At 42.1% G+C, this 14,807-nt stretch overlaps 1 protein-coding gene across 2 annotated transcripts in view; it reads left to right on the top strand.

Moving 5' to 3' along the window:
* Positions 1–3,258: 3,258 nt before the first annotated feature.
* The window catches only part of sog (chordin short gastrulation), a 227,717-nt gene continuing 216,168 nt past the window's right edge, over positions 3,259–14,807 (top strand). The window contains exon 1 of one of the 2 annotated variants that reach the window (XM_076519570.1): positions 3,259–7,780. In XM_076519570.1, the coding sequence (XP_076375685.1) occupies positions 7,654–7,780 (127 nt within the window). In that variant the 5' untranslated portion in view covers positions 3,259–7,653. The remainder of the gene's footprint in view (positions 7,781–14,807) is intronic. The other variant, XM_033484410.2, reaches the window with a different exon arrangement.

The raw sequence follows: 14,807 nt of genomic DNA, 5'->3' as shown, positions 1-14,807 counted from the left end.
TTATGAATAATAATAATAATTATTAATTATTAAATTATTTTCGAAATTACCAAAACAAACAATCTACTTCCATTTCGTTCCCATTTCTTCCGATCGTCTATAACAATTTCAATTTCGCATTAATCATTCCATACTAAATACAAATCTTCTTCTTCTCCTCCGAAGAAATTCCGAAAAGTCTCCGATCGTCGGAAACTGCGACGAAAATGTTTAAATCCGCGAACGTATGAAAATCCACGTCGCACCTTACAAGCTAATAAAGTTTACAAGCTGATAAACCGTGTCCGAGCATAATCCGTGCTAATTACACCGGCGATAGAGAGACGGCTGCGAGGGGGCGGCGGCGGCCAGATGGAAACGAGCCGCCCGCGGAATCTGCCGGTGTGCAAGAAGTACATGCACGCTTTTTTTTGCGGCGTGATGTAACCGAATTGAGACGGCACGGCGTAGCCTCTCGTTGTCCGCGCGCGCGAGAGAATCGGCCGGCCTCCTGGCCTGGCCTGGACGAAGCAGGAATTCCCGGAGATACGTGTACGCGTATACACACGCCGATAAGCATCCATGGGAACGGGAATACATCAATGAGGGCCAGGCCCGGGGCACCGTGAATGGAGGCGCGATCGCCGCGGAGTTTTCATTCGGCTCGTTGATTCGCGACACGCGTCAGAATGACGTAGACGTTAAATACGTTCGATGCGCGTACGATGCAAATCCTCGCGGTGGTGCACGCGACTCGCATACGTAACGACGGTTTGCAGTATCCAGCGTAGTCTATATACATACGTACAGTGCGTACGATGTGTGTGTGTGTGTGTGTGCGTGTGCCCGCGGATCGATGTCGTTCGACCAGCGGCCTTCCGAATTCGCCATAAAGGTCCCGCTCGTAAAATTCATGGACACCTGGACTACGCTCTCCGACCTACCTTCTTTTCGGATACCGCCGTACACCCTGATTCCTGTCCTTTCGCGTCGGCGCGACGCAGCGAAACTGTGGAGATAGGGCAGTGGTACCAGTTACTGTGGCGTTGCCAATTACTGTGGCTTTTGTTTACTTTCCGGCACATTTAACTTTATGCTTGTCGTACGAGACATCGAATTTTCCTTTATTTCTATTTAATCGATTGTACATTTGTTAAAATAATAATAATACAATAATATAATAATAATATAAGAATAATATAAGAATAATACAATAATAATATAATAATATAAAAATAACATAATAATAATATAATATTAATATAATAATATAAAAATAACATAATAATAATATAATAATATAAAAATAATATAATAATAGAATAATATATAATATTGGTTGATATTGATTTTGCGAAGAATTGGTGGAGCTGCGACAATTTATACATTTAAAAAATTTAAATATTCTTATATTATTATTATTATTGTCATTATTATTTATCGATTAAATGGATTAATTACGTCGTAAATTACGTATGCATAATGCAAACTAATAATTTCGTTGCAAAGTGCATTATGCGAGCGCAATGTGAATTGTCGTCGAAGATTTGAGAATCTCGAAATTAATGTTGTTGCTGTGAAAGTTTAAGTTTCTAATAATTATATTCTTTAACAATGATCTTCCTAATAATTTATAATATACCGTGCGAAAGAAAAAACAGAAAATGTAACTTGATATTAATTAATAAGAGTAGAATAAGAAGCGAAACTAATTGAATCAACTCAAGGTTATTAATTGAAGTTTATTTACATCATTATGGAAGTGATGCTGCACAAATTCCTGATCACCCTTTAGTAGCTATCAACGTTTACGTTATAATTAATTTTATCAAACTTTCTCGTATAAAACGTGAATCGAAAAATGTGCGATCGGTCGTGTTGACTCAGCGTTTGAAAGGCCATTAATCGGCGAAAAGTCGACGATTGGATTATTCGATCGATGAAATTAATCGTCGATCGTCCACCGAAATAGGCAATTAATAATTATTGTTGATCTTCGAACGGAAATGGAAGGATAATTTCATGCGGTCCCATTAAGAGAATTGTCTTTATCACGTTTTTATTACTTTATTATATTTTTGTATTGGAGTCTGGGATTCGTAGTTTAATCGTCAAATATAATATTTCAATCGTTAATTGCAATTAACGCAATCGTTAATCTATAATAATACAAATAATATATGTATATGACAAATATATAATATATAATAACAAATAATCTATAATGATACAAATCTATAATATTAAATATAATATAAATATATATATTTATATTATATTTAATAATAATATTATTATTATTATTATTATTTTATTAAATTGTATTAAATCTGTATCTGGGATTCTTAATTTAATCGTCAAATATGACATTTCAATGGTTAATTGCAATTAACGCAATCGTTACTCGTCGATTAAATCTATAATATTAAATATAATATAAATATATATATTTATATATTATATATTTAATATTATAGATTTAATCGACGAGTAACGATTGCGTTAATTGCAATTAACCATTGAAATGTCATATTTGACGATTAAATTAAGAATCCCAGACTCCAATACAAATATATATAAAATAAATATAAATTATTTTTGTCAATTGCAACAAACATAAACCAAATAGGAATATCTATCTCTCTTTCCCGATCTCAGCGAGTTGAAAATAATACGCGCACGCCCCGAAATACTTCCAATATTTTCATCGTTACAAATACCACGCGTCCATTTTAATCGCAGATCCATAAAATCCGCAGTCCGATAACGACGAATCCGATCCGCGTAGCACGATCCGCGCGACGCGTGCGACTCTTCCGCGCGAATTAACCGTGGAATATTCGTTTCGGACGACCGGAACCGGGAACGATGGTCGTCGAGGAGTCCGAAAAATTCGGTCGAACTCGTGGCCGCGCGAGCGGGGCTCGAACGGGGGTACGCACATTAGAATTTTTACAACGCTACCTGCCATTGCCTCGACACAACACGGCCGGCCTGTATTCGGCTGTGTGTTGTTAGCGGCGCGCGGTGACGCGACGCCTGTCGGTGGTGCGGTGCCATGCCGGCAGCCGGTGCCGGGCGGCGGTGGTGGGAAATCGCGACGGTGTTGGTGCGCGGTGGATGCGGGATGGTGCCGAGAGACGGTATGGAAACGGCGTGAGATGGTGTGCCGCCGCGGCGGCGGTGGCGGCGACGGTGGTGGGGGGGATGGGGGAGCACCCACACGCGCGGTGCGCTCTCGCACACCTCTCGGACAGCGCAGTCATTCGCGACACCCACCGCGATCGAGGTAGTATCACACACCGGACGACACGGGTTCTCTCTCGGTGAACCCCTGTTCCCTTAAGCCTTCTTTCTTCCTTTCTCGCGTGTATGCATCTCGGGCCCGGCTCGAGTCGCTCTCCCGCGCCTAGGAACGATCTCCTATTCGCTTCTACATACGCACACACCTACGAACGGCCAACGAGGAGGCGTGTGCATGTGCGCGCGCACAAACAAGACCGGGAAGGAACGATTGAACCACGGAGTGAGAGAGAGAGAGAGAGAGAGAGAGAGAGAGAGGAGAGAAACAGAGAGCGAGAAAGAGCGAGCGCGTGTGTGTGAGAGAGAGAGAGCGCGCCCGCGAAAAGGAGAGAAGGAGAGAAAGAGGGAGAGGAAGAGAAAGACCGCGAACGCGCGCACTTGCACGATAACGCGGTACATCGAGCACGTAAACGCGTACGCACACACTCGGATAGGAGCACGGGTCCCGCTGCGGCAGCGTGCTCGGCTATCCCCATAAAAGCGACGGACTCGACCGGCCTGCGGACAGTTGTCATCGTCGGCTACATCGGCGCAACGTGTGTCTCTCTTTGCGGCTCACCGTGTGTACCATCGTCCATCCAGACATACATACGTACATTCGTCAGTAAATACATAATCGCGTCCATACGTAAACACGTACATACACTCGTCCGTACAAATACATTCGCCCGTTCATCCAGAAATACGTCTATCCAGAAATACGTTTATCCAAAAATACGTCCAGTCACACGTACATCCATTCCTCCATAAATACATCAGTTCCACAAACACATACACATTTATACACGCATCTATCCATTTATCCATCGATAAACACATCTATCTGTCCATCCATCGGTGGATACATCCATCCATAAATATATACATCCAACTATCCGTCGACGAATACATCCGTCAATTTATCCGTCGATAAATCTGTTCTTCTATCCATCCATAAATACGTTCCTCCAACCATCCGCCGATAAACACGTCCATCCATAAATATTATACTTCCGTCTATCCATTGGTAAATACGTCGATCCTTTTATCCGTCGATAAATACGTCGATCCATCTATCCATCGATAAATACGTCCAAACGAGCAATCTATACACACACATTTATACGTACATCTATACACTCCGCTACGATACGTCTGCATACGTGAGCATACGTGTACAAACGTGAACATACACGTCGCATACGTGAACATACGTCCACATACGTGAGCATACGTCCACATACGTGATCATACGTGTACGTGGGTCGCCGCGCGTCCGTGGACTCGAAGACACGTCGGAATAGAACCGGTGATATCGGCACTGAATCGTCGCGTCCACCGAATCGACGGTGTTCGGTTTCGAAGAAGAGACACGGGGACGGGACACAGCATGAGATGTCACGCGATCGCTACGACACGCCGGTGGATCGCGCAGTGAATAGGAAGCAGAGGCGACGCGTGGTGGTGCGAACGGATTCGAGCCGGCGGATTCCGAGAACCGTGTAACCGCGTTTCCCGTAAATCGATCGACTACGAAAAGAGCCCGGAGCGCAAGAGGGCCACCGGACAGAGAAAAATCGGGGAAACGAGAGAGAGATAAGAGATCTCGCGCGCGCACACGGTCTCGTTAACGCGACCGGCCGATCCGACGACGCGCGCCGAGAGAGAGAGATAACGTCCGCCCGCGGCTTATCGCGAGTGCGATCGTGCGCCGAAACCTTTGTAAAAAAGAAATCTTTATCGGCCCGGCCGCGCGCGCGCGCGCGCCGCTGTTTTCGGTCCCGGGACATTCCGGGCCGGGGACCGTCGCCGGGGACACGCGATACGCGGGTCGATCCGATTCCGCGTCGATTCCGTCGCGAGTGACCCGTTACCGGCACGTGGTTCCGAACTATTCTAAGAGAAGAGACGAGCGAGCCGGTAATACACCGAGTGCAAGCGCCAGACAGAGCGACGCTTCCGCGGGCAAAGACGTGGTCCTGTCTCGTCTTTCGTGCGCGCATATATACGTACCCACACGCGCGCGCATGCATTTATATATGTGTATATACATATTATATATATATGTAATATCGCTGCTGGTGCACGGTAGTCGAAGCCTGTGCGCGTGAGAGCGAGAGAAACAGAAAAAGAGAGAGAGAGAGACAGAGGAGAGCGAGAGAGAGAGAGAGAGAGCGTTCGCGAAAACGAGGAGCGGAGGAAGAAACGAAGGAGCGAGCGAGGGAACGAGCGAGGAACGTGTTGGCTGGTCGCGCGTACCGGCGTGTACGAAAGCGAAAAAGCGATTCGTCGTGGCGCAAGCGCCAAAGCAGAAGCTTTTTCGAGCGAGCCAGCCGGAGACGGTGCCGATGATCAGATACATCAGATTCAGTGGCGGCACGGGCGTAGAGAGCGAGTCGAGTAACAGCTTCCCACCAGTCAGTCACTCACTCACGGCTAGTCAGTCACGGCAGTCACGCGCCGACCGTGTCAGACGCACACTGGCCTGTTGGTTCGCGTGGAAAGAGGCCGGTGAGGAGCGAAGTAAACGGTGAGAAGAAGCGAATCGAGTGGCGAACAATATAGAGAGAGAAAGCAAAAGAGAGATAAAGATAGAGAGAGATAGGCCCGCGGTGCCCACGATCCGGGAATTGTTTTCGTGACAGTGTGAGCCCACGGTGTGCCCTTCGTGCGCGGTGACACCCGGCACCTTGAAAACAGCTACGGCAACACCTTCCGTGGGACGACGGCTTTCGGACAGCACGAGATCACCGTCGAACACCGCGGAAAAACCGTGAGCCGGGCGGCGCACGCGCCTACGGGACCTTCGGCGAACTTCCGAGAGATTCGGTATCGTCGATGATCGCTCGATACGCGCCGGTCTAACGGACACATACACAGACACACAGGTTACACAGGCGCTCACGGGAAACGAAGAGATAGAAAGAGACAGATAGAGAGAGAGAGAGGTCTTCGACAGTTACGACGCGCCAGGCTGATCTGCTGTTTTGGTGGACGAGATCGATTCATCGTCGTCGATCGAGACTCTGTATTTCGCCCGCGATCCGGCCGCGTTTCGACGAGTCCCGGTTGCGGCGAGCACGCGACGCACGGGTTTCGGTCTACGCTGCCGCTCCGCGCACTTCGGTTCCGTTCGGGACTGTTGCGCCGGCGGTTCGGCAAATCGGCGGACACGCCGCACGGTCTATGGTAACGAGAGCGTCGCGAGGAGGTGCGCGCGCGGTGCACGGCCGTTGAGAACGGTCGCGACGGAGGGAAGAAGACGGAAGGAAGAAGCTGCGAGAAGAGCGAGCCGCGCCGGGGTCTCTCGTGTCCCTCTGGTCGTTCGGAACTCGTCGCTCGTTGTGTACCGCCTTATAAAACGCGCGCGCAGTAACACAGAACGCGCGACCGAGCAGCCACGGGGGGAGAGAGGCGGCGGGGGACGGAGAGAGACAAGCAGCCCGTGTACGAACTCTCTGTGTGCACACGCTCGGCTAAAAGAGAGAAAGAAGGATAGCAAAAAAGAGATCGACCACGAGAGAAAGAAGAGAGACGAATAGACAGATCGGGAGGCAGGCGGTGAGAACGGGAGAGAGAGAGAGAGAGCGAGAGAGGGAGAGAGAGAGAGAGAGAGGGAGATCGAGAGAGAGAAAAACGGGGAACGAAAGAATAACGATCCTGCGTGTACCTTAGCCTATTAAGCCGTCGGATGCGCTCGTTGAACGTGTCTCGGCCGGTGCACGATACAGCTCGCGCGTTATCTGCAGTAAATATTGCGGCTAGCACGGGCTCTCGGCCCGCTGATTCTTTCTAATCATTATCGTGCACGTTCGCGATCTGCCTCCGCGTATTGTCGTGCGCTTGTCGTCGACTTCGTGGTCATCGTGGTCATCGTCGTTGTCGTTGTCGTCGTCGTTTTCGTTATTGTCGTCGCGTTCACGTTTCACGATTCCCTTCGTGTCGTCGTATTCTCCTCCGAGTGTGTCGCGTTAGGATCGCGAGAGAAGATTGAAGGTGGTGCGAGATCGTACAGAGTGGCGTACAGTGCAGAAAGTTTCGTGCAGTGAACGGTCGTTAATAGACCAGTGGCCGCGGCTCCGGCGACAGAGACCGACGCACGGACGGTGACGCGGGCGTGAGCGAGAAAGAGACGGCGGGGGAATCGGCAGAGAGAAAAAGAGATACAAATAGAAAAGAAGAGCGAGACACGCGAAAGGTGGAACCGAGACGGGGGACACGCTATATGCGTTGAAGCACCAAGTGCCCAGGGACGAGAAAGCGAAATAGGAGATATATACGCGGGCACGAGCGAGACGGAGATAGGCGAAGAGAGACGAGGAGATCGAGCGAGGAGAGCGCGCGAGAGCGAGAGAGAGAACTAGCTGCGAGATAGGACCGAAAGCTGCCGAGATGCATTGCCACGGTGTTCTCTTGTCGATCTTGCTCGTCGTCGTCTCCTGCCCTTCGACGTTGCGTGCACGAAGGGTCGCGCCCTTGATCGAAGACGACTGGGCGAGGAGGCCTCATCGCGCCGCCGGTAAGTCGCCATTGTTTCCATCTGTATTCTTTCGTTCCGCATCCCCCCACCCCCCGCGCAACGCACGCGCCCGATACTCGCGACAAGAGTGCTCCGGCGAATCAACAATTTTATTGGAACCTTTGCGCGCACACATTTCCATACCGTTTCTCGTAGTAAGTAAGTTTCTGTATCGAAACTGCCAGCTACGAGATATCTCGCAGTGCGACTTTAGATTGGCTACAAATGGCTATTTGAGTATTAGGAAGTATTAGAAAGGATGAATGAAAAATATATATAGCGTGGAGAACGTATTGATTATCAATTTTTAATGCCATTGCAATATTATATTATATTATATCATATTATAATATAATATTATATTTTATATCATATTATATAATATTATATTATATTTTATATCATATTATATAATATTATATTATATTATAATAATAATATTTTTTAGTATAATATTATAATATATTATATCACAGTAACACTTGATATTATTATATTTTGTAAAACTTCGTGTTTTCTTTCAAATAAAACCGTGGCACCCAGAGCAAGACGCGCAAAATTTCCGTGGCAGTCAATGGGTTAAAAATTGATAGGGGTAGCGGAGACGGTCACCGATCGCCGCGGCTTTCGTTCCTTTCGTTCCGGTATTTTTAACCCTTTGGGGGATTGATTAATTTCGAGGACTTTTTTTTAAAAAACCTGAAATATTTTCCTAGAGAGAATTAGATCGTGTGTCGAAGGCTCGAGTAATGGAAAAATCTGAACAGTATAGCTTGATCGTTTGTTATGTACACCATCGAATTCCGTGTTTGTAATTTCTGAAATCGGGTGTAAGGTTTTGATGTCGTCGATACGACGACATGCGTTTGTATTTATCGAACGAGACGCGGTACGTATTTGTGCTGAAAACATAAATAAAATAATAGAATATGAAAATTTAACCCCCTGGATGGCGGACTATTCTCGCAACTGTACAAATAACGATGTTCGTGACGATTCACGGCGTTATTCAGACATTTTTCCAAACATATTTTCGAAGATACTTCGCGCAAACTTGCTAATCTTTCTGTTGTTCCTAGCGCGACAGACACTTGCTTCATCGAATCGCCGAACTAATTAGGTGACGATTTAAATACACGCTGGGTCCAAATGACCCGGTAATCGCAGGACAGATTATTTCTTTGCGAACAGGCCATTGATTTAAACGGACAGTTGTGAAGATTTCATAAAATAAAATCTTGTTGTTCGTTGTATTTTTCGATGTGTTTTCTTCTGGTCAATTTTCAATGGAGAAATAACGATACAGTTTACCACTTGGTTCATCATTCTGTCTCAAATGAATCGATGTTATTTTTATTTTCGAATAACGATACTAAAAATAACAACTATTTTCTTTTCGGTTATTGTGTGTGAAGTTTCTCGATTATAATAATTATTATATTATAATAATTATTATTACTAGAAGTTTCTATAATATAATTATTAGTATAGTAATATTTATATTATATATATTAGTATAATAATTATTATATTATAATAACTATATTATAATAATTATTATACAATTATTATAATCGAAAAACTTCTAGTCATCATAACCGGGGAGAAAATAGTTGTTATTTTTAGTGTCGTTATAACTATATATTATTATTATATATATTAGTTTATTATATATATTATATTATAATTATTATAATATTTATATTCTTATATTATAATATAAAAAGAAGAAGAAGAAAATTCGTATTTATCGTGGACCTAAAATTCCTCGAATACTGAAATATTGCGAAAAAAGAACAGAATTTTATAAATTTGATATTCAAATTAACAGAACGCAGTAACATTCGCACACGACAAATCCCAATGAGAAATCTCCGAGTATAAATTACGATTTAGACTCGTTGAATTACCGCAAGGGGTGAAACACGCCGAATTCTTTCCATTTCCGCGGGACTTTCGAATGAGAAATTCCGTGCACTATTTTTTTCTCTGCACGATGCAGATTCGCGAAGGACGGGGGATCTATAAGCGCGGATAGTGTTGATAAAATCGGTGACCCCTTGCACTCTCCTTGTCAGATCGATCGGGGACGGTCGATCCGCGACGCGACGGCTCCGCGGCGAGATTCGTCGTCGTCGTCGTCGTCGACGTCCGCTGCGCTCCCTTTCAAGCTTCACCGTCGAGATTTCGTCAGAATCCGGGCAGTTTCTTTTCCTTTAAAGGTTAGAGAACGAATCGAAAATACCGGGGCGGCCGCTTTTACGTAACGAGTGCGCCGCCGCGCGAAAAAGGCGGGAATCGAACGGCCGATTGTGTGCACGTTCGAATCGCCGCACCGTCGTCGCGTGACAAGGCGCATGTGACTTTTCGAACGCGACAGGATCCGTCGGCCGCCGGGATTTCTTCGCGCCATTTTCGGCGGGCCACGCGTTTCTTACTTAACCCGCTTACGCGCCCCGATCTTACGCGCTCATGATTTAGAACGCGCGCCGGCCAGCGAAACTGTTCGAACCGCTTTCGACCGTTTAAGAACGAGTCGTTTTCGAGGAATATTCTTCGTAGAAAGCTGGATTAAGTATCGAAACTTAGAATTATATATATATTGATCATTTGTTACAGTGGTGTGCATAATTATAGAGACAAAGTTGCTTTTATATTGTTGCTGACGCCTAAACGAAAACTTGGCAAAATATTAATTGTATAATTTAATTAACTGTATATTTCTAGTTTCTGTTATTTTTTATATAGAAATATGCAATTGTTTCTGTTGATATATCTTGTTAATTGTATATTTCTATTTTCTATTATCTTTAATATAGAAATATATAATTATTTCTATTAATATCTCTTATCAACAGTATATTTCTATTTTATATAATTTTTGATATAGAAATATACAATTATTTCTATTAATATCTCTTGTCAACTGTATATTTCTATTTTATATTATTTTTGTGATATAGAAATATACAATTATTTTTATTAATATTTCTTGTTAACTGTATATTTATATTTTCTATTATTTCTGATATAGAAATATACAATTATTTCTATTAATATCTCTTGTTAACTGTATATTTCTATTTTATATTATTTCTGATATAGAAATATACAATTATTTTTATTAATATCTCTTGTCAACTGTATATTTCTATTTTCTATGATTTCTGATATAGAAATATACAATTATTTCTATTAATATCTCTTGTTAACTGTATATTTCTATTTTCTATGATTTCTGATATAGAAATATACAATTATTTCTATTAATATCTCTCGTTAACTGTATATTTCTATTTTCTATTATTTCTGATATAGAAATATACAATTATTTCTATTAATATCTCTTGTCAACTATATATTTCTATTTTCTATTATTTCTAATATAGAAACATACAATAATTTCTATCAATATCTCTCGTTAATTCTATATTTCTAGTTCACATTATTTAGAGCACGGCAGGTCTAGTGTCAAGAAATTAGCGAATCCACCGAACGGTGGAAAGAAAAGAAAACTGTAATCGTGGATGCCACGATATGGCAGGAAATAATGTACCGGTTCAACACCTCGCACTGACCCAGATGTACGAACAAGCTAATAGATGTGCATTGTACTCGTGTTCCTATGTAGAACACAACACGCAATGACACTTCAAGTATCGACACTTTAAATGCTGTTCTTAACAATTCTAATTATCGCGTACAAAACGTTTCGGAACAAAAAAACGAACAACAGTTTATTCGAATAAAAACTCATCCGAATAAGAAGTTAATTTGTTAGTCGAATAAGAATCGACTTGTCGGGAAATTAACTCGGAAAATAATCGATTTGAATAAAAATTATAGTGATATATCATCGCGTCAGAAAAAATTACTAAAAAAACTACTAAAAATTACTAAAAGGTGAAGAATTATTCGTCTGAAAAATGAAGAATAATTATTCGACTGAAAAATGAAGAATTATTCGTCTAAAAAATGAAGAATTGGTCCACTAAAAAGTAAAGAATTGTTCGACTGAAAAATGAAGAATTATTCGACTAAAAAATGAATAATTATTCGATTGAAAAATGAAGAATTATTCGACTAAAAAATGAAGAATTATTCGACTGAAAAATGAAGAATTATTCGACTAAAAAGTGAAGAATTGTGGCACTAAAAAATGAAGAATTATTCGACTGAAAAATTAACAATTACTCGACTAAAAAATTAACAATTATTCGACTAAAAAATGAAGAATCGTTCCAATCAATTGTAAGAATTACTCGAATAAATAGACAGAACAATTGGTTCCGAATAACGCATAACAAAATATCCGACCGATAAGAATTCGCTCGAATAAACATTCTCGATGAATATTTATTCGGAACAATTCGTACAATGCCGAACTCCGGTTCGCGCGACTGTCGCGGTAATATATTCCGTGATTTATGCGCGCAAAGCACAGTAGTCCGACGTCGGGCAATTTAAGCAAAAATGTTTCGAGAGGAAATGCGGTTACATAGCCGGGGATTAATTACACTTACTTCTAGATTACGTAGCGTAATACTTACCTTTAATAACGATCGTGTTTCCAGGCGAATCAGGTATCGAATTCAAGCGTCCAGTCATCAATTTGACGGTGGAACGCCGAAAGAAAGTCCGCCGTTGAATTACCAGCACCGAAAAACCCGGTCCCCCCCGGGGCTTTCCCAGCTGAAATTAGTCGAATCAACGAGCGGTTAATTGAATTTGCCGGGAAACTGGTTTCCCCCCGATCCGTTATTAGGAAAGGGTTTCGCTTTCCGTGCTCGGTTTCGCGGTAAAAATTTAACGCGCGCACGCACGTCGCTTTATTCGACTGTTCTGCGTACCATATTTGCGCAGAACGCCGATTTTATTACTTTACTTTTTCGTAAAAATGTAACCGAGCATGCTTGGAATTGTTCACAATTTTATTTGTTAATTTCCTTCAGCATATTTCATGAGATATTCTTTCTAGTAACATTCCTGTGTAGATTTATAATGAAACATGAGAAAATTAACTTATTGATTGTCAGAAATTAGATAATCGAGTAATGATATTTTTACCGTGGGTCCGGACGGACCCGGCGACCGAGTGATAAATTATACAGTCGCGTCTCGTTCCTTGATTCGCATCATTACTGTCGATTTTTCTCGAGACAAAGAAATGTTTTGTCCGTCTTTCCACACAATTTCATTCGTTTTTAGAACGCGCAATTAGTTTCATTCGCCATTTTTGTCTTCGTATCTATTAATTTGCCATTGAGTCTCTTGTAAAGTGTTCGAAGAAAAAAAAGTTTTTTCTTTGCATTTATGGCAAAAATAGGTACGTGTAATTTGAAGGAATAAAACGATTAAAAGAACGCAAGCGTGTCAATGTATTAGAACGATTTTTATTGAAGTTATTTAACGAACGAAGATGTTTCTGTACGATCTCTGTTTTCTAAAAACTACGAAGACAGTTTTTATTTCCGCAGGAAGAATGCCAAGATATTAATTTCAGTCGATTAAAATGATCGAGAAAGCAGCGATGACCATCTACAGTAATGTCTCTCTAATTGACGCTTAGATTGTCCGCAAAAATGGACAATTTAGGAAGAGGAGATACGATTATTCGAGCCTTATGGCTCGTCTTTTATGGTTATCGATTGTCAATAATTATAGAAACGCGAGTCGCAAGGCTCGAATAATCGCATCTCCTCAGATTGTCCATTTTTCAGCACAATTTGAGCGTCAGTAAGAGAGACATTACTGTATTTAACTTCTACTTATTGTAATTAATTTTGAGAACATTTTCATTTCGCACAAAGATCCCCGGGTTTAATTTATTATGTTCTCGCGTTTGCGTGCTAATTTTTTTATCCTTTTAGTGAACGTTCGGTTCGCGAGAAAAACGCGAGGACTTTTCGATCGACTTAATATTTGGAATAAAACGTATCGAGTCCCGTTTCTCAAGTAATTAACGGAACAGGTACGGCCGGGTAAGCCGACGCGACGTTGCGTCGCGTCGCCAATGGTCGTTAACTCTCTATGACGCCATGTAACTTTGAAGTCACATGCTCGTGTCGCTGCGTTTTCGAATATGCTCCTCTGATATACATCGATCGTTTCATTGGACCGCGAATAAATAACTAACAGTCTTCAAGTCAAGAACAAATGAAGTTTTCGAAAAGATCTGTGCCGAGATACTTTGCTCGATTCGTGAAGTATTGCTTATTTGCTAAAGTTATAATTTGCACACTTTATTTTATTTTATATTATTTTATTTTACTTTACTTTATTTTACTTTATTTTGTTTTATTTTGTTTTATTTCATTTTATATTTTATCTATATTTATTTTTTCTTTTCTACGAGCCTGTACAAAGTCTATACTTTTTCTACAAGTTTGTGCCAAGTGTATATTTCTTCTACAACTCCGTGTTAAGTCTACATTTTTTCTACAAGCCCGTACAAAGTCTATCTATTTTTTGCAAGTCTCCGCAAAGTTCATATTTCTTTCTACAAATTTATGCAAAGAGTACAATTTGTCTACAAATCTGTAAAAATCTATACGTCACTCGCAAGTCTGTACAAATTGAAAAATGAGCACTCGCACGTATTCTTGAAATTAATTAATTAAATTAACTAATAATTGATTAAAACGTCCGATCTGTCCGAAAGAACGTGCTCGTAAAAACTCAAATATTCGTTTCGTCGCAGCAAATTGTTTCGACAACGTTTCAAATGGCATTTCAGCCGAGAAACGTGTTCCGAATATTTTCTCTATATAAACGTTAGAGCTCGGCGGGACCGTCGATCTGTCGAGAAAATAACAAGAAAAATCGCTAGATCGTAAGGCGCAATCGACATCGCAAAACTTTCGTCCAATTGACCATAGAACAAACAGCACTCCGAAGGCGGCTTCAAGATGGCAGAGCCGAGTGACTCAGCCTATATGCAAATATATACCGCATCGCGACTTCACAGTTTCATCTTCCCGTCGTTTATCTGATCGCGCGAGACCGTGCCGTGAAAAGCGGTAAATTA

This window comes from Megalopta genalis, chromosome 1, assembly GCF_051020955.1.
Source record: "Megalopta genalis isolate 19385.01 chromosome 1, iyMegGena1_principal, whole genome shotgun sequence".
Lineage (NCBI taxonomy): Eukaryota > Metazoa > Arthropoda > Insecta > Hymenoptera > Halictidae > Megalopta > Megalopta genalis.
Note: the sequence above shows the minus strand (reverse complement) of the source record. Positions and strands in the feature narration are given on the sequence as shown.